This window comes from Oratosquilla oratoria, chromosome 10, assembly GCF_046742065.1.
Source record: "Oratosquilla oratoria isolate Oo_2021 chromosome 10, ASM4674206v1, whole genome shotgun sequence".
Lineage (NCBI taxonomy): Eukaryota > Metazoa > Arthropoda > Malacostraca > Stomatopoda > Squillidae > Oratosquilla > Oratosquilla oratoria.
The window spans coordinates 73,210,284-73,231,866 of NC_134786.1; the positions used below are offsets into that span (position 1 = coordinate 73,210,284).

At 41.1% G+C, this 21,583-nt stretch overlaps 1 protein-coding gene across 4 annotated transcripts in view; it reads left to right on the forward strand.

Annotated features, from left to right (window-relative positions):
- Positions 1-21,583, forward strand: part of LOC143029304 (E3 ubiquitin-protein ligase MIB1-like) — a 67,573-nt gene that overhangs the window by 39,207 nt on the left and 6,783 nt on the right. For 2 of the 4 annotated variants that reach the window (XM_076192058.1, XM_076192056.1), the window contains exons 2-8: positions 2,871-2,979; positions 5,553-5,663; positions 6,554-6,682; positions 11,211-11,395; positions 11,977-12,160; positions 15,688-15,862; positions 17,144-17,397. In XM_076192058.1, the coding sequence (XP_076048173.1) occupies positions 2,875-2,979; positions 5,553-5,663; positions 6,554-6,682; positions 11,211-11,395; positions 11,977-12,160; positions 15,688-15,862; positions 17,144-17,397 (1,143 nt within the window). In that variant the 5' untranslated portion in view covers positions 2,871-2,874. The remainder of the gene's footprint in view (positions 1-2,870; positions 2,980-5,552; positions 5,664-6,553; positions 6,683-11,210; positions 11,396-11,976; positions 12,161-15,687; positions 15,863-17,143; positions 17,398-21,583) is intronic. The other 2 variants (XM_076192060.1, XM_076192059.1) reach the window with 2 other exon arrangements.

The following is a 21,583-nucleotide window of genomic DNA, read 5'->3' on the forward strand; positions in this document are numbered from 1 at the left end:
GTCTCCACCTAAAATGAAAGATGAAGAATATTTAAAGAGCAATGACCAAATTGGTTCCTAACCTTGGGAGATGAACCGTACGAAGAGAGACGAAAAGTATTAGATTTACCCTCACTGAAAGAAAGAAGGGAAAGGGGTGACTTGATAGTAGTGGCCAGGTCATTAAAAGAGAATAGATTAGATTGACAGCAGTGTAAATACAGATGAAACATGAAAAAAATAATTTAGATACGATTATCAACCAGGTTGATTAAGTTTTTTCACCCAAAGATGCATACTGGAGGTCACTCCAATTGGAGGCCTGGGGCCAGCACCCCCTTCGGTCCCCCCTCCTCTGAACGCCACTGATTGACAGAGGCTATCTTGGTCTGAGATAAGAACTGTGAAACCATGGGAGCAAATTGAAGGTCATATGTCTAAAGGACTGAAGGAAGCTAGATGATGATAGACCCCCAAGCTATGACTGCGCCAACCTTTGCCACGTCACTCCTGCAAACTTCTCTATCTCGTTTCGTGACGTCCAGTCAGGAACACAATTATTTCCTATGCGTAGTATTACCATGGATGATTGTACGAATGTCATTGTAATTTACATGTTTATTTACTTTCACGCATACATACAAGTAACAAGGATCTACTTTTTTTAAGATATCTATTTTCATTTCTGAAAATTATTCTCAATATAAGTACGCTGCAAGCATATAATAATAGTAGTGATAGTAGTAATAATGTTATTAATGCAACGAATATCGGATATACAACCAGTTCTGTTTGAAATAATTTCCCTTGACCCGTTCTCTTTGATGGCGAGTTGGGGTATCATAGAAAATGGAGCTAGTCCAACACCAGAGTGCTTCGCTCTCGAGAAAACACATGTTAGCATCAAGATTTCGGAGGAAATGCAATCTTCTCACTACCAAAGATATCCCCCCGCTCCCCTACCCCCCTTCCCCACACCAGACAAACTGGCGGACTTAGAACGACGCCCTCCCCACTTGCAGGGGAGTCTGGGGGGGGGGGGGAGTCTACAAAAACAGCTTTTGCGCATGTTCTTCCCTTCCTCCCCCAGGGCTCCGCTCAGAGCACGTGCCCGCGTAACAAACACCCTCCTTCTTCTTGTCCTCCTGCTTCCCCCCTTACCTCCTTCTCCCCGTACCTCCTCCTCTACCTACCTCCCCCTCCTTCAATCTCTTCCTCCTCCCACTCCCCCTCCTCCTTCTTCCTCCTCTCCCCCCTCCTTCTCCCTCCCCTCCTCCTCCTCTTTCTCCCCTACCCCCAAGCTATTTTTTTTTCATGGGCGTCGTGTGTCTCCCCCAGGTGTTGCTCTCCAAGGGTTGCTTATCTCCCCTGAGGAGGTCTCCTTCACCTCCACCCCTCTCAGTGTGGGCGGATGCATCTTCACCCCTTCCTCTCCTCCCCGTCCTCCTTCCCTTTCTCCCGTGTCCTCCTCCTTCCTACCTTCCCTGTCCTCCCTTACTCCCTGCCCTTCCTCTTCAATCCCTCCTCCCTCCCTCCCTCCCCATTTCTTCCCACCTTCTTGTCCTTTACTCATCTTTTCCTCCCTTCTCCCTTTCTCTCTCCCATCTTCCTCTTTTACTTTATATATCTACTTATCTCCCTCTGCCTATATATCTAATTATCTCCCCGCCCTCTCTCCCTCCCTTTCCGTTTGCCGTTCTTCCCATGGGCAATACTTCACGAGCGCGTGACTCCCCCCCCCCTCCATCCTATCCTGTTCACAAGATTCAAACACTAAATTAGATCTTAGTTACCAAGTTACTTTTCTTAACTCCATCACTTTTCCCCAACTCCTCTTCCTCCTCATCCTCTTCCTCCCCCTCCACCATTTCCCCTTTCTCTTCCTTCCTCACATTTTTTCCTTCTTTTCTTCCTGTTCTCCTTCTTACTTTCTTCTTTCCTTCTTTTATTTCATTCCGTCCCTTCTTTCTTTCTCTATATTTTCCTTCGTCCCTCCTTGCCTCGTTGCGCGATGGTGCATAAGGATAGAAGAGCTGGTGAAATGTCGGTGATAATGGTAAGATATTCCCTCGTCACATCTCTGCGTCTTTCCCGCCTTCACTCATTTTATTCTTCTCTCCTTTCTTTCCTCGATGACTTTACTCCCCTGCGGTCATGTATAGTTATATACAGCAAATCCCTTCCCCTCACACCCCCACATCTTCATCCCAACTTCCCCTTCCTCCCCCCTCCCACCACCACTGCACCGACCTCCCCCGCCGCCACCTGTCCCCATCTGTCGTTCCCACCGCGGTTCTCTCGTGGTTCGCTTGCACCACCTGCCTCTTGCACCGCTTGCTTTGTGTACCACCTTCCCTTGCACCACCTACCCTTGTGCCTCTTGCACCACCTTCCCCTTGCATCATCTACTCTCACTTATAACGAATCGTCAGCTTTCGTCTAGCTGGGTTCATCACACTAAACCCATCCTCTCTCTCTTTCTCCTCTCCCTCTTCCTTTATTTCTCCATCATACTCGCCTTACTTTCTCCTCCGTCCCATACCCCTTCTTCACCAAACACACTGTTTTGAGAGCTAAGTCCCATTAGAATCTTTCATTATCAAGATGCTCTTGAAAACGGGAAAGACACCACCTTCATGAATAGATATTCGCATATCCCCACCATCAGAACCGCAAAAATTGCTCCTCATTTTCCTTCTAATGGGCGTTTTATCCTGTAAGTACACTGAAGGATTATTGTAGTGGCACTTTTATAAGAGCCAACATGGGAGAGGGGAAGGTGGTGGGAGTGGGTACGTGTCTTTGACTTGGCTATCTCCCTTATAAGGGGGAAAAAACTCTTGGTATATACATAGACTCTTTTAAGAATTATTATTATTTTTTCTTCGCAGTGCCATGCGCGTGCTGCTGAGTAAGGTGCCACGGGCCTGGATGGTGGACGAGAAGAAGGATGATGGGTACACAGCCCTTCATCTCGCCGCTCTGAATAATCATGTCGAAGTAAGTTCTACCTCCTATGTTCTTGTTGATAATAATAATCAATAATAATGATGATATAACACAAGTGGATAGAATAAAACCAAAACCAAAATTGTATTCAAGGAGTGTTGTCATTTTGAATCGGTTTGTGTTATCCCATGGGACTTCTGCAAGCTATGTTTTGGTCTTTCTCGGTGGATGTAGGGCATCATTCCCACCTGAGATACCAATTAACACCAGATAACTTAATTTGATGTACACTTTTGAGATCCCCATGACGCCAGCTCCATATTATTTCTGTCCCTTACTATACTCGTACTGTACTTTATAGTGTCGTCTGTACGTTCGTCGTCTTAAATTGTCACGTTGTACTATTTGTACCTATATTGTGATGTGCTAGGATGTACTGTATTTTATGGTATATAAGACGCACTAAGAAAAAAAAGCTAAAAAAAAAATTGCCGTTTTATATGTGAAATTGAGGCCCCTGTAGGTTAATTTGCCTCCTACGCTTGCTACAGTAAGCAATAATCTCGCCCCCAGTCACTTCTACCTAGCCTGACTCCATAATAATAGAAGTATAAGAAGTATTCAAACGACATTATTATTATGATTATCACAGTCCTTTTTAATAATATATATATATATATATATATATATATATATATATATATATATATATACATAGAAATCTTGTATATATTAATGAAAAGGACTATTATAAGAACATAATGAAGGAGACTGCAAGAGAACATAAGCCTTACACTAGACTGTTCCATGTCCCTTACCACCTGCCATCTCTATCCATAAAGTTATCTAATGTCATCTTAAAACAACTAATTGTTTCAGCGCTCACTACATGGTTACTAAGTCTATTCCATTTGTTAACCACTCTGTTGGTAAACCAGTTCTTGTCTATTTCCTTCTTAAACCTAAATTTGTCCAATTTAAATTCATTAGTTCGAGTCCTGCCCTGCTGTCGTAATGGGATGACCAAGACTGCATCACTTATATTAAAACTGTTGACCCATTTAAATACTTCTATTATTACCGTTACTACAAAATGTATATTGTAACAAAACAAGGTCCTATAACTGCCAAAAATAACTCCACAATCTGGGGGGTGACAGTTTGCAGCAATGGCGGGTTCAATGTACACATTCCTAACATCGCTAAATCTGAAAGAGGGCTGTCTGTCAGCACCTGGGATACCGGCGACATTCGTCGGTACCTACTGATCAGTCATACCTAAATATGTCCCAACACACCCCTATCAATAGGCCAGTTTCAAACTACTTGTACAGTGCTACGGTGCTGGTTAAGTTTGAGCAAAATTAACTCAAGAGTATGTCTATAAGAGGTAAGAGATTAAGCTACACTATTGGCTACAAACTAAACATAATAGATGACATTAAGGAGCATGTTTCTGCTACAGCTGAGGCATTTTTCAATGTTTACTTTGAGTTTATTACTGTAATCATGTAGGATATTCCATCCACTGATGAAGTCCTTCTGTAATGCTTTGTAATGTACTAACTTATTTTAAAGGTTACATGTTCAAATTCAGTAAAAAGATGTGTATAAATATGCTCTGCTCAAATGGGGTGCATCTTGCATGCCGATGTGTCTTATGTACTATAAAATATGGTACCTACAATTTTGGGGGGAGATGTCCTTTTTTTTCATTAATTTACATTTTAATTTTGTCGAACTTGTATTACTCTCCTTTTACTTGGATACACCTATATTCCATGGTGCTTTGCCATCAAGGCTTCTACAATAACAGGTGCCGACCAGTAAGTTACAAAGAGAGAACATGCCGACAGTAGACATTTTGGTTCATAGCGAAGTCGCCAAAAACAATTGAATAAACAATCATGCAAATAAACAAGATAAAGATGTCGACAAACTCCCAAACAGCCAAATAAATCTAACACAGTTATACAACCAGTCCTGGATTTATACATACATATATGTATATATATATATATAGATATAAATATATATATATATATATATATATATATATATATATATATATACACAAGCCGCGGGCTTCGCCGGGGGCTTGGCTGCGCAAACAGCGGCCTACGGCCGCAGCTTTCCGCGCTCTAATCCCTCGTTTTCCCCTTCGGCCTCGGCCTCGGGGCGGAACCCCAACACGGGATCCCCAGCACGAAGAAGAACGCGAAGAAGAAAGCGAGGAAGAAGAACGCGAAGAACACGAAGTAGAATGCGAAGAAGAACGCGAGGAAGAAGAATGCGAAGAAGAACGCGAAGAAAAACGCGAAGAAGAACGCGAGGAAGAAGAACAAGAACGCGAAGAAGAAGAAGAAGAAGAAGAAGAGGAACGCGAAGAAGAAGAACGCGAAGAAGAATACCACCTGACCCCGACTTACCCAAGCGCTTTTTCAAGAATATTTTTAGGACAAAGTGTCACCGTAATACCACCTGTCCCCGACTTCCACAGCGTTTTTTAGAAGAATATTTTTATTTAGACTTATATATATATATATATATATATATATATATATATATATACATATATACAGTATATATATAATATATATAATATTTCCACCATTTTTTCTCAGGTGGCGGAATTGTTGGTTCATCAGGGCCACGCCAACATGGACCTCCAGAATGTCAACCTCCAAACACCATTGCATTTGGCCGTCGAGCGACAGCACACGCAGATTGTTAGGGTATGGATATCGTTTAAGTGCCATGCTGGGTGAAAGCTTACAGGAACCCAGTATAGTGTAGATATATGCAACCCCTAATTCCCCATGGGCTTAAATCACAATAAGCAAATCAACAAATCCTTTTGTTTCAGAATTGTCATCAAATGAATACCACATTTTAAAGTGAGGTTTCATATAAATCAATTATATAGCCTATATAATACTACTTAAGGGATCAATGACGGGCACTTGTATGTGCTAGTTCTGCAAGATGGACAACAAAGCTGTCAATTTTCAAAACCTGTCAACCCCCCACCTTCATAAGGAGGTGCAGCCCTGAGGGGTAAACACTCATTCTCCGAACTGTGCCCAAGATCTCTCTCTATCAACTTCAGCTGTATTTCTTACACCTTTTCACACACATGGAGAACTGACAACTGGCAACTTCTCTCCCCTTCCTACAACTTTCATCCAGTGACATAGAAACATTTTCACACTAATACAACTTTTACTCACTGTCCCACTCCCACAAACTTCTAAGCAGATGGTCATAAGTTTGATTCCCAGGACCCACTGCATGTTTCTTGCATTGGTTACCAACAGCCCTGGTCAGGTGGAGAGGTGACCCAAACAGCAGCCTAAAAAACAACACAAACTACATTCCAAAAATGTTCTTCTCAGAGAGAGGTGTATTATGTTCCAAGGACTATTGCCAGTCACCGTGGGACTACAGGTTTTTCAATTAGAGAAAATTAAGCCAACAATTGATTGATACTACCAAATCCTAACCTGACCAAACCAGCCAAACCAAATGTCATCTTATCTTCAAATTGCACAAGCATCTTTGGACTTCCGTATATTGGGAGTATGGAGATACTGTTTGATATATGACTGTGTATTTTGTCCAACAGCTACTTGTGAGGGAGGGTGCAAACCTCAACCTGGCAGACAAAGATGGAGATACACCACTCCATGAAGCCTTGCGACATCACACCTTGTCACAGCTTCGGCAGTTACAGGATATGCAAGATGTGGGCAAGGTAGGTTGATCTAATCATTATGTTGATGTTCTTTCTACAATTTTAGCAACTCCGCACTCCTGACTTAATTTTGGCTTACCCTACACATATGCACTTGGGCCCCACGGCATGCCTTCTGCCCAAGAACACCCTGGGTAGCACTTTCTCTGAGGTGAGTTATGGTGAAATCAACTGACCTTGAGATGAAATTTTGATCAAAATCTTTGGGTTCTTAGGCATATTTGGGGTCATTCAGGCAATGTGATTTGATTTGGTCACTCTATTGCCCACAGCCACAAGTCAAGAGCTGGGCTGATTTGCTTAGGCCATAGGTGCACCATAAGTAGCAAAAGAAAAGAAGAGAAAGAAGAAGAACAGCTGCTCAGCTGAAAGGTGCAGTAGGGTGGAGGACAGAAATAGAATAGTTCAGCTGTATGACCTTGGGCTTGGCAACTTGCAACCTACCTTGAAGGGAAACTCTGGGCATGACTTTCCTTTGAGAAAAAGATTTTTCTTCTTCCTCTACTCCTTCTCCATCAAACTCTTCAGGTCATAATATTTTACAAGGAATCTTGTGCTGTGCATGTAGACATGCAGATCTTAATCTTTTCCATGTTATTGAACATCCAAGACTTAGATCTGCTTTAATGTGATGAAAGAATATTAGAATAAAAATTACAAAATTTACATGAGTCTGTACATAAATATGTTAATGTTAGCCAAAATTATTTTTTTTCTGTCATTCTGTCTAGTTAAAGCAGTGTTTTCTGATTCTGGTGTTCAGCTATTCTTCCCTTCTGTGCCATGGTGCATGCTGGCTGGAATTGCTTCAGTGATTTTTTTGTGTTTTTTTCACTTTCCTAGTCATGTGTGCCATTCCTTTTATGATAATATCAACAACTACTCCCTCTGTTCTTCTAATGCACTCAATCTATACTCTCCCATAAGCCTTCCCAACTACACTTAACAAGCTGATCTCTCTGAAACTACTACACTCACACTTGTCCCCCTTTTCCTTGTAGAGTGGAACTATACAGTCACTCCTCTAGTCCTCTGGCACTCAACCCTCTCTTAAAACAAACATTAAATAGCCTCACCAGCCAGTCCACCATCACTGTACCTCCTTTTTTCAGACATTCTGCATGGCATCCATCCAGACCAGGTGCCTTACCTGCTCTCATCATCTTAACAACTCCCTTCACTTCATCTTTCCTTATTTCTCCTCCACTTTCCTCACTCATCATGGTCATTTTCTTAGCACTTCCCACTGTAGCTACCTTTCCCTCCCTATCCCCCTTCACATTTAGCAATTCCCTAAAATACTCTGCCCACTTTCCTCTCACTGCCTTCTCTTCCATTATCATCATTCCATCTGCACCTTCTACCTTTTCTTCTCTACTTGATTCGCTTCCTCTTCCTCTCTTAATTTCTTTCCAAAATATCTTTTAATTACTTTCAAAATTTTCTGTCATACTCTTACCCCATTTCACATCTGCTCTCCTCTTTGCCTCCTTTATCTTATGCTTTACTTATCTTCTCTTTACTTTGTACCTCTTATATGATTCCCCCATCCTAATTTGTAACAATCTATAAAAGCCTGCTCTTCTATGCCCTTCTTTGCTTCCTCATCCCACCACTCACTATCCTTCCTTCTATTTCCTCCCATCCTCCATGTTCCACACCCCATCTTTGCACATCTTATGACTCCCTCCTTGAACCATCTCCATTCCTCCTCCACTCCTAGCTCTACTCTATCCTTCGCTCCCTCCCACTCCTCTCTCAGCTTCTTCTTGTACTCCTTTTCTTTTTCATTTAAGCAGTTCACCCTAAGTACCTCCCTACCTTCTGCCCTTTTCCTCCTTCTCCACCTATTCTCCACTCTCAACTTACCTTTCACCAAAAAATTATCTGATATTCCTCCACTCTCTTCCCTTAGAACATGTACATCCTTAACTCTTCCTACTATACACTTGGTTACCACTATATAGTCCATTAACACTCTACCACCCTTCCATCCACCACCCTCTCCCATGTGTACTTATGCTTGGCTTTCTTTCTAAACACTGTATTTGCTATCATCAACTCTCAAGAACAAATCTCCACCATCAACTCTCCACTATGATTTTTTCCTGGTATTCCATACTTCCCAATCACTCCATCTGTTGTTTCATTTCCTACCCTAGCATTAAGGTCTCCCAACACCACTACATTGACATTTCTCCCTAATCTCTCTATGCACCCATTTAAATTCATCCAAAAAGTCTCCCTTTCCTCTACAATCTTCTCACTACCAGGACCATAAGCACTTCAAAAACCCACATCTCCCTTCCCAGCTTCACCTTCATCCACATCCTTGAAGAAACCTCCTTCCTTCCACTCCACTGCATGCTTACCTATCTCTTCACTAACTAGTATAGCCACCCCTTCTCTCCCTCATCCTCTCTTCACTCCTGAGAACCTCCCAACTACACTCCCAAACTCACACACTCTCCTCCCTTTCAACTTAGTTTCACTAAATGCCAACACATCCATCTTTCTTCTAACAAACATACTGCCTGCCTCTTCCCTTTTACTCTCATCTGTACCATATCCACGCACATTAGAAGACCCAACCCTTAGGTACTGGTTGTAAAGCTCCTAGACCCTCTTATGCCTTTACCTCTTTTTTTTAATGTCCCCTATGGGGCTTCAGGTAGCAGGATTCCTAGTCCTATCCCTGTCCCTTTCTTTGTCGCCTCGTATGACTCAAGTGGGAAGACTTGGTGGTAGGATTCTTTTCCCCCACCACAGGGTAGGCAAAAAAAGGAAATGAATATTCAGAGAAATGGTACAGTATAGTAACAAGGGGTGGGGGGACACCATAACAGAGGGACAGTCACAGTATAATAAAAGTGTCATCATTTTTCAATGAGATGAGGAACAGTGTGGGTTTAAGACAGGTAGGGGTTGTGTAGATCAGATTTTTGTGGTAAGACAGATATGTGAGAAAGGTATAGGATCTGGAAAAGGCTTATGACAGGGTAGACAGGAAAGCACTGTGAGAGGTATTGCAGATACATGGGATAGAATGAAAGCTGTTAAGAGCAGTCAAGAGTTTTTAGGAAAGTAATAGAGCTTGTGTTAGGATTAGAAATGGAGAGAATGAGTGGTTTGAAGTAAAGGTGGGACTTCGTCAGGGATGTGTTATGTCGCCCTGGCTGTTCAATTTATACATGGATAGGGTGGTGCAAGAGGTGAATGCAGGGTAGTGGGTCAGGGATTGGAGATGGTTAAAGAAAATGGAGAAAAGTGGGAGGTGAGTGGGTGACACTGCACTTGTAGCAGGATCAGAGGAGGGATTGAGGAAGTTAGTGACAGAGTTTGGGAGAAAGTGTGAAAGAAAGAAGTTGAAGATAAATGTGGGTAAAAGTAAGGTGATGAGATGTACCAGGGGAGAAAGTGGCAGTAGACTGGAAGTGAGTATTAAGGGAGAAAGACTGGAGGAAGTGGATAGTTTTAGATACTTGGGTGTGAATGTGGCAGGAAAGGGAGGAGTGGGGGTGGAGGTAGAATGTAGATTGAGAGAAGCAAGTAAATGCCTTGGGGGATTAAAAAGTGTAATGAGAAATAGACATCTGGGAATGGATGCTAAGAGGAGGTTATATGAAGGAGTGATTGTGCCAACAGCACTGTATGGGGCAGAAACATGGAACATAAGAGAGGAGTTTGAATGTGTTTGAGATGGAATGCCTGAAAAGTATGATAGGGGTTCCTAGGCTGGATAGATTGAGAAATGAGGAGGTGAGGAGGAGAATGGGGGTGGAAGGGGAGTTGGGAGATGGGTTGATGAAAGAGTATTTGGATGGTTTGGACACATGGAAAGAATTGAGTGAAGAAAGATTAGTAAAAGAGGTATGGAAGGCAGGGGTGGAAGGAGTGAACATGAAGGGGCGACCTAGGATGAGATGAAAGGATGGGGTAAAAGGGGCATTGGGAAAGAGGGAAGGATGGGAGAGGACAGAAGATGGGGTGAATGGAGAATGGCTGTGTATGGATGATGCTGTGATGTATGAGGGGGAGTGGGTGGGGGATGGGGGTTGAGGGAATATATATGAGAAATAAATTGATGCACTCCGAAGGGATTTCTCCCTGTCTTCTCCTTTTCTACATGAGGGGACGGAGAGGGGGGGGGTCACTGAATTAATGAAGCAGCCTTGCTGTGGATGTGCTGTGTCTTGTGACAATGCTTCTGACCTAGGGCAGTAGACAAGATGCAGGGATGACCTGTCATCCAAGAGGTGCCAAGATAAGAAGGAGGGAAGAGGTAGAGGGGAGTGGAGTATGTAGGGGATGGAATGGTGCCTTTGTTTTTTGGCTACCTCCTGTGTAAGGGGGAAGAAAGCCTTTGGTATATGTATATATATATCTACAACTAAGGAAACAGGATGCATTAAACAACTGTTTTCATGCTGTGAGGAACACCCAGGTATGTTCAGTCTAAAGTATTTCAGACAGTAGCAGTAGTCTCCATAGGGGTATGTACTGTAATAACGTATATACTTGCCCCCAGCAGCTCTTGATGGGATTAGGCACACAGGGTGTAGACAAAAAGAGCCCTGCTTCCATTGCCTGCCTCCTGGCTGCCCATGGCGCTGACCTCAATTTGAAGAACAAGAAGAGCCAGACACCATTGGACCTGTGCCCTGATCCAAACCTGTGCAAGGCTCTCACCAAGTGTAACAAGGACAAGGCTGTGTAAGTTTTTTGTTTTACTTTGAAACTATCTACAATAGGTAGTATTATTTCCTTTCATTTAGTGTGCATACAGAGTACACAATATATCTTCCCTGAGTGACTTATGGTCCTGCCCATAGGCTGTTGCTGGATACTTGAAGGACACTGGTCTTCTGCAAGAGACCAGGGGTGACGGACTGCCTGACAGATAGCTTATATCTGTGACAGCTAATCAAATAGTTTAGTAGGGATAACTTTGAAGACAAAAATATCATTATTTTTTATCATATTAACCTAGATCATACATTTTTTCAGTCATTAGTACGTCTACCTTTCATTTTGTGTCAGCATTTTTCATACTCACCCTCATACTTTTCAGAAACAATTGAATGATAAGAGTTTAACAAGGCACTGCTAATTGATTGGGTTTTATAAGGTTTAAGTCTGGGTCATTTTCTGTAATTGCTAATCCCAGTACTGTAACATAGTGGCCATAATTGAAGCAGGAGGGTTGTCCACAATATCAATTGAAAAAAAGAGACTGTATTGTAACTAATAACAACTGCACCTCGGTACATTTTAACTCTCCTTTCACCTTTCAGGAGTGTAGACCTAGGCTCTACAGAGACCTGTGGAGAGGAAAGCCTGGAAGAGTGTATGGTGTGTTCAGACATGAAGCGTGACACCCTCTTTGGGCCCTGTGGTCACATTGCCACCTGCTCAACCTGCTCACCTATAGTGAAGAAGTGCTTGATGTGCAAGGAGCCAGTTCAGACACGCACAAAGGTAAAATTGGCATAATATGTATGACTAAAAAATGGCAGAACTTTTGCATGAGAAAGAGAGGAATGTCTGTTGAGGGTGGAAGGGAGAAGACAGAAGATGGGGTGAGTGGAGAATGGTTATGTATGGATGATGCTGTGATGCATGGAAGGGAGTGAGTGGGGAATTGGGGGGCAGGGGGGCTAGGGAGTGGTTATGTGTGAATGATATTTCGATGCAGCCCAAAGGTATTTTGCCTCATCATCTCTTTTCCTGCATGAGGGGACAGAGAGGTGGGGGTCACCAATTAAATTAAATGGCCTTGCTGTGGATGTACTGTGTCCTACTGCACTGCTCCTGACCCAGGGCAATGGGCGAGATGCAGGGATGACCTGTCATTCAAGAAGAGACAAGAAAAGAGGGAGGGAGGTAGGGGTGGTGAATGGAAGTGGAGTGGGTGGGGATGAAATGGGTGGGAGAGGAATTATGCCTTTTTGACTTTGGCTACCTCCCAGGAAAGGGGTGAATTAGCCTTTGGTATATGTGTAATTTACAGTTAATTTCTTTCCCTATACCTCTCAGAAGATCTGTTGATATGCCATCTTCCTCAAGTGCTTTTCCTCATTTTATATTTTTAGACCAAATAATGAATTTACTGTCTCAACTATGGTCTTTGATGAGTAAAGCCCTTGGTAAAGTTTTTCTTCTCTTTTTACTACAGACGCTCCTCAACTTACGTTTTAGTTACGTTCCGAACGGCCGAACGTAAGTTGAAAATGAACGTAAGTTGTTATTGTACCATACATCCGTAAATTCTATTACCGTATCTTATAAAACACCCCTAAATCATTAATTATACACATAACATTGTAAAATGATAACATTAATTTCAAATAAATTAAATTCAAGCAACATAAATTGAGATGGTGGAGGAGGAGGGGGAGGAGGAGGAGGAGGCAAGGCACGTTCAGTCTGTCGTTTGTGGCATGTAAACAATGGACGCAGCGTCATGCGTAAGTATCGTTTGAACTACGGAGAGCGCGCTAAACTAAAAAATTCACTCAAAAAAGAAAAATTACAATTTTTTTTACAGTCAGTTCAAACGTAAAATCGAAAAAACGTAAAACGAATGAACTTAAGTAGAGGAGCGTCTGTATTTTGTTTCTTTGTTTAATGATCTCTTTATTTCTATATTTCAAAGATATCATTTGTTGCCTCCCTAAAATTAGTCTGTGCTTGGCCTTATAATACTCTTACCTTTCCAAATAGTTTCCTCTATATCATCCATGTTTCTCTCCCTTTTCTCTGATCTCTGACTTTTGTTAATAAGCTTGTTTAGTTCTACTCTCTACATTTTGTCTCTCCAGCTTTTAACCACTTCAGTACAATGACACCTACATAGGTGTGTAATGGTGTGGGACGTTGTAGTATCGTACAATTATTGTTGTGTACAGACGCTCCTCTACTTACGTTCATTCGTTTTACGTTTTTTCGATTTTACGTTTGAACTGACTGTAAAAAAAAAATTGTAAAAAAAAATTTTTTGAGTGAATTTTTTAGTTTAGCGCGCTCTCCGTAGTTCAAACGATACTTACGCATGACGCTGCGCCCATTGTTTACATGGCACAAACGACAGACTGAACGTGCCTTGCCTCCTCCTCCCCCTCCTCCTCCACATCTCAATTTATGTTGCTTGAATTCAATTTATTTGAAATTAATGTTATTATTTTACAATGTTATGTGTATAATTAATTATTTAGGGGTGTTTTATAAGATATGGTAATAGAATTTACGAATGTATAGTAGAGTAACAACTTACGTTCATTTTCAACTTACGTTCGGCTGTTCGGAACGTAACTAAAACGTAAGTTGAGGAGCGTCTGTATTATACTTACGTATTGTTCAATTAGGAGATACGTGTTTTCCCCTTTATATAATTATAGATTTTGTTGGATATGAATTTTATTATTGTCATTGTATTATTTATTTACAATTCATGTACAGTCTACAGGGAGAACCAAGCGAACTTCTGTATGTTTTTGTGCCAACTCAAGGCTTGGCGTCTAGTTGTTACTCCGCCTCCTGACTGTACAAACAGATTTGTATATTGTGGTGCTTTGTCACATTTTGATTTGATATATGTCCATTTGCAGTGATTCATATACTTTTATTTAGCCACCTTATAACAGGCATCATGAGGCGTGAGTGGGTACATGAGGATGCTGGTGTCGGAGTTTTGATTATACCATATATTATTTTGTAGTTGTACACGAGTTACTCCTGGATTCTGTCAACAGGTTTGATCATGTTTTCTGTATCTATTATTACTCAAAGTAAAAGAGAACGAGTAATACATCAGTGACTTTATATTTCATAATGTGAGTAGTGTGATGAATCTTACATATGGCAGCCAGTGTTGCACGCAAGAATTTGACTCATACTGAAGTGGTTAATGTGCCTATTCCTTCTTTCAGTCAGGTCATTTGTAACAAGTATTTGTCTTTGCTGATGTTTTTTGTACTTCCTGCTTTATCTGCTGATTCCCTAATAATATTCACTAAATTAAAATTCATACCTTCTTTGGTGTCACCATTATTTGTTAGGACTTTAAATCTATTTGTAGACTAGCAATTATGGAAAGAAAACGAGTATAGAAAGTAGAAGTGGATAGAGTAAACTTGAGAAGAAGACCAAGAATGAGATTGATGGATAGGATAAAGAGGGCCTTTGCACAAGCAATGTTCCTTTCCTGTATACTACTAGTAGGAGTACACAGGAAAGAAAGAGTACAAAAGATGGGAGTGAATAGGTGCCAACTGTGAATGAAGAATGGGATGACAAGGCTTGAAGGGATGTTCTTATCTTCCTTTTAATTTATGTTGAGTAGATAAAGATGGGGAAGTCACCATGTCATTTGCAAAAGGATGTGGGAAAAACAATTCTACTATCAAGACTTTAGGGGAAGTGCTGTGCCTCATTGTATTGCTTTTGGCTTCAGCAGTGTGATGGGGGACAAAGTGACCCTTCATTCCTTAGGTCAGGGGTGGGCAACCCTTGGCATGCATGCAAAACTTGGTACACTAGTGACATTTTTCTGACACACAAAACCCAGAGCTCATCTTAAAAAAATAACTGATAAATCTCCAGCTTCTTGTGTATGACCATTGGTAACCACATGCTGTGCTGAGTGGTGGATTGGGGCCCTAGGAGGTGAAGAGAGTGGGCCCATACTAGTATGTTGGCCCTATAGTTTTATTCCATTGGCACACAAGAAAATTTTGTATCAAAGATTTGGCTGATTTTGGCAACCACATTTAAAAAAAAAAATTTCACCCTTGCCCTAGATGTTGAAATTGGAGGAGTGGTTGAACAAATCTTATTTCATGATGGCATGTGCTTCGACTCAACCCTTCATAAAGGAAAAAAGGCTTTTGGTTGTCATGTATGAAGGGAGTGAATAAGCAACTTTCATGAATGATTTTTTTTTTTCCTTTCCTTTCAACTGAAATAGTATGGAACTTGATTTTTTTCTTCTTTTTACCTCATTTCAGATTGAGGAATGTGTAGTTTGTTCTGACAAGCGAGCATCAGTTCTCTTCCAACCTTGCCGCCACATGTGTGCCTGTGACAACTGTGCTGCCCTCATGAAGAAGTGTGTCCAGTGTCGAGCAGTGATTGATCGCTTTATACCCTTCATTGTCTGCTGTGGTGGGCAGGGTGAGTGTGGTGAGTAGGGGTGATAGTGGCAGGACTGATATGTGAAAGAAAACTGAGAAAGGGAAATTTTAATGTTGATGAACTTATGTTTGTTTTGGGTAGTACCTTGCAAAATATTAGCCTGCAAACAGACATCTTCAGCCCAGGATCTATGCATCAAACTAGACACAGAACACCTAATTTTACTTTGCCCAACACTAACACAGTACAAACAGCAGTACAAGATTTCTTTGAGTGAATGGAATGTCTACTTTGTGTGTGTAGGTCTTCTGCACTAGAGAACTGAAGCAACTGATTGAATTGAAGAATTTACCAAAGATCTAGTTCAGAAATGGGAGAGGGTTTTCCAACCAATAAGAGGAGAGAATGTGATGAAGATTTCTGTAGGCCAGGGATTGGTAAAAAGTACTAATAAGCCCACAAACCCTGTGGCACACATAAAAGAACTTTGTTGAGCTCAAGGCCAAGCAATGTGGTAGAAGACTGGGATGACCCTTCATCTATGAAGGGTTAAGATGCGTGGAACAAAAAATAAGATTGAATGGCCACCCCCTTTATAAGGGGGAAAAGACCTTATATATGTGGTGTATGTATAAATTATATTACCGTAGTTTGATCTTAGACATAACCAGACACTAAATCATGTGGAATTTTGCAAAATGAGAGGGAAAAAAAAGGGCCTTCAAATGTTTATGAAGCAATTAACAAAAACAAGGGCCTTTTATCTTATTCAGTATTCTACTCTCAGAAGTGTGGAGGGCAGAGATAGATGGAATGAACTTGAGGGGATGACCAAGGATGAAATGGATGGATGGGGTGAAAGGGGCTTTGAGCAAGAGGGGAATGTGAGTTGAGCAAGGAAGGGAAAAGGTAGGGGATAGGGGTGTGTGGAGAATGGCTGTGTATGGATGATACTTTGATGCAGCCTGAATGGAGGGGGGAGGGGGTGGGGAGTGTCTGTGTGTGAATAATATTTTGATGCAGCCCAAAGCAATCTTTCCCCATCTTCTCTATTTTCTGCATGAGAATGATGGAGAGGGTGATCTCTTTGTAAGTGAAGCAGCCTTGCTGTGAATGTGCTGTGTCTTCCTACATTGCTTCTGACCTGGGCAGAGGGCAGGAGACAGGGATGACCCTTCATCCACAAGGAGCTAAGAAGAGAGGGAAATAAGGGTGGTGGGCAGGAGTGGAATGGGTTAGAGTGGGTGCATGACTTTGACGTGGTTACCTCACTTATAAAGGGGAAGAAGCCCATGGTATATAGATATATAAATAGTATTCTACTTTCAGCTCCTCCCTCAAATGTGCCTGGAGGAAATCTTGTTGGCCTCAACACCAACAACAACAACCAAAACAACAACATTACTGTTGTTGGAGGCAGTGCCAACAACAGCAATGGTGGAAGTGGTGGTGGTGGTGGTGGTGGTGGAGTGGGTGCAGGTGTGAACCTTGTGTCAGGACAGCTGATGAACAACGGATCACGGGACATGAGCTCTGCTGACCTTCAGAAGCTTCAGCAGCAGTTGCACGACATCAAGGAACAGGTAATTGCAGTCATTAAGATGTATCTGTATTACTGTTGTACTGAAGTGGATTATATTTGTTCATAGTGTGAAATAAGAAATGATTCATAGAAATAGATAGTGTCATGGTACACATAAAGAATTTGTTCCTCCAACTGCCTTTGAGCTGAGAGGTGGATCTTGAACTGAAGAGGGCTTCTAGACTTAATGAGAGACCATCTTAAGTCTAGTGTTCACCTCTCATCTGAACACTATTTGGTATTAACTAATATGACAGGGGTGACAGCAGGTACGATCACAAGCAGAAGTTTTGACCCATGCTACAGTTCTCACACTGTCAATATGATTTTTTGTTGAGTATATATATATATATATCCCTCTTCCACGCTTCCTATCTCGTGGCGTCCACTCAGTAACACACTTGCTCCATCGCTCTTCAGTAGTTCGCACTAACTTACCTGCCCAATTCCACTTCCTCTCTTTCACCGCCTACACAATATCTTTCACTATAGTCTGCTCTCTCACCCAACTTGCTCTCTTTTGGTCTCTCAATGTTATTCCCATCATTGATCTCTCCATTCTCCTCTGTGCAGTCCTTAGCTTTGTTTCCATTGCCTTCATCAGTTTCCAAGTCTCACACCAGTAGATCATTGCTGGCAGAATGCATTGATTGTAAACTTTGCATTTCAAACATAAAGGTAGAGAGCCTCTCAGGATTTTATTATACCAAACACTTTCCAACCAATTGTAATACATCTTTTTATTTCATTATCATGATCTTTTGTCACTTTCACTGCCTGGCCTAAATAATTATACTCCTCAACTTCTTCAAGACTGTCACCATCAATTACAATCTCTTTACTTTGAACTTTTGTGTTGAACATTACTTTGGTTTTGGTCTTATTCATTTTTAAACCTACTTTGAGACTTTCCTTGTTTAGATCACTCAGCATTTCTTGCAAGTCTTCAGCTCTTTCTGAAATAAGAATAATGTCATCCACAAATCTTAGTTGGTTCAAATATTCGCCATTAATCTTCAAACCTTTCTCTTCCCAACTCAACCTTTTGAAAATATCTTCCAAGCAAGCTGTAAATAATTTGGGTGAAATGGTATCGCTTTCCGTACTCCTTTTTTGATCTTGATCTTTTCTGAATCTTTATGTAGTCGAATTATAGCAGTACCTTTCGCATAAATCTTTTCTAAAACCCTTATGATCTGTTCGTTTGTACCCTGATTTCATAGCGAGTTTAGTATTGCTATTTGTTCTAAAAGGCCTTGGTATATGTATGTATAAAAGCTAAACACAGAGGTATATTGTATTCTGTTGTTTTCTCAATTAGTTGGTTAATCATCTGCAAATGGTCTAGAGTCGAGTATCCACTCTGAAAACCTGCTTATTCTCTCGGTTGGTTTCCATCTAAAACTTGATTCAGTCTATTTGTCAGGATCTTTGAGAATATATACATTTGATAGTAAGCTAATTGGTCTATAGTTACTAAGGTCCTTCTGGTCTCCTTTTTTATGAAGCAAAATCACTATAGCATTACACCAAGATTCAGGAATGCTTTCTTGACGTAAGCACTGGGAGTACAACTGAGCTAACTTAATATGAACTTCTTTCCCTGCGTCTTTCAACAGATCTATCGACATACCATCTTCCCCAGGTGCTTTCCTCGTTTCATATTTTTTTAGAGTAAATTCTACTTCTTCCTTCGTAATCTCTGGTACACTACTAACTTCTACAGATGAATATACTGACTCAACTACGGTCTTTGATGAGTAAAGCTCTTGGTAAAATTCCTCTACTCTTTTTACCATTCTGTCTCTGCAGTTAATGATATCTCCATTTCTATCTTTCAAACATATCATTTGCTGTCTTCCTAAAACATGTCTGTGCTCAGTCCCTCCAATACTTTTTCCCTTCCAAATAGTTTCCTCTAATTCATCCATGTTTTTCTTTCTTTTCTCCGATCTCTGCCTTTTGTTGATAAGCTTATTTAGATCTACTCTTTCTATTTCGTCTCTCCTGCTTTTAATTTACATTGTCCTCCTTCTTTTAATTAGGTCGTTTGTAGCTTTGGAATATTTGTTTTCTCTAATACTTTTTGTACTTCCTACTTTCTCTGCCGATTCCCTAATGATATTCACTAAATTCAAATTCATATTCTCGACTGTGTCCTTGTTAGTTCTTAGAGCTTCAAATCTATTTTTAATTTCTAACTGAAATTCCTTCTTATTATCCTTAACCTTTGCTAGTTTGCTAGGCTGATTTTCTTTTTTAAAACTACTTTATTTCTCTCGGCTCTGAAATTGAATTTAGCTGTGCAACCTACCATTCTATGATCACTACCTATGTTGACTTTATTTATGACCATAACATTGCTAACTCTCTTGCTCTCATCTCCTAATATGAAGTCTACTTCATTCTTTGTCATTCCATTTGGATTTCTCAAGGTCCATTTACGACCTACGCACTTTTGGAAGAAAGTGTTCATTATCCTCATGTAGTTCTATGCAAAATTTACCAACATCTCTCCTCTGTCATTTGTTTCACCTGCTCCAAACTTCCCAATGCACGACTCGTCTCCCCATCTTCATTCCAACTTTAGTATTGAAGTCGCCTATTACCAATGTGTACTTACTTTTTTCTTGATCCATTACCTGACTTAAATCATCATAGAAGGATTCAATTTCATCGTCTGTACTCTGTGAAGTTGGTGCATAAACCTGAACTATTTTTAGAGTGTACCTTTTACATAGCTTAACCTCTTCACTCCGGGGCACATCGCACATCTGGCAGCATTAGCTGCCCGACGTGCGATGTTGCGTCATAATAAATGCATTATAAAAAATAAAGTCAGTGCTCAATCGTTCGTTCTCTTTCACCCGTGTACTTTGATAACCATAGAAAATTGATCAAGCCAGTTTAGAGAGAATGGAAATTACGTAGGTACGACTACAGTAAATATAATCAAGATGCCGACATCGGCATCATCGAGTACCCACTTGCTCCTCATGCCACCTACGTAGGCGTCACCGTATGGAAGTGGTTAATCACAATCCAAGCTACCCTGTCTGATAAACTACTGAACTTGACTACATTACCAGCAACTTCTCGGTTGATCAAGAATCCTACTCCACTAGATCTTTCTTTGTCCTTACCTCTATAGTAGAACAGGTGGTGACCATCTTGTAATTGTATCGATTTTTCTTCCGTTCTTCGGACTTCACTCAGTCCTACAGTGACCCACTTGATGTTGTCTAGTTCTTCCATTAGACTCTCCAGCCTATGGTCTTCTGAGAGAGTTCTTACGTTGTAAGTATAGATCTTCATTTTCTTCATGCTGTTCAATGTCCAAGGCTTGGATCTGCTTTGACAGTGCTTACTCACATTCGGTGGCACAATGCCCGTAAGCACATGAGGCAATGCGGTTGGACCTTTAAGAGACGATGATCCAACGGGAATGCCTGGTTTTGTTTTGTTTGTAATTTTCATGGTTGCTGTGAAGGGCTTTTTTGGCAGTAATCTCACCTCCCTGCCAACTAGTTTCTGGTGAGATATTTATCTGGTGTCACCTTATTTATTATATTCAGTGAAGCCCTATATATCTATAGGGTGCCCAATGGTCCACACCGTCATTATGATGGTACCCCATATATCTATGGGGAATTTCCCTGTTTGCCATCAGGGGCCAGTTAGCAGTGGGTCCTGCGACTGTGTATGTGAGTTGCTCTTTGTCTGTTACTGAGTGGACACTGGGAGATAGGAAGTGTGGAAGAGGGACCAGACAGGAGATGGAGAGATGAAATTGAAAAGTTTGCAGGAGTGATGTCGCAGAGGTTGGCGCGGTCGTGTGAAGCATGGAATGCTATGAAGGAAGCCTTTGTTCAGCAGTGGACTCAGGATGGCTGATTTGATTTGATATGGGAGGGGGGTGAATGGGTTGGAGTGGGTGGGGCTGGAATTGTGTCTTTTGTCTTTGGCTACTTCCCATGTAAGTGGGAAAAGCCATGGGTATATATATGTATGTATGTACAGTTAGTCATTTTATAGAATATATGTATGTGTACTTCACCATGATCAAATCATATTTAATGTCTCTCCAGACATTTTCTCATTATTTATTGAATGGAAGAGTATTTTCCCATGTATCATTTAGCTTACAGTTAGGTAATTTTCTTTAATAGATAAAAAAAAATTGTCAG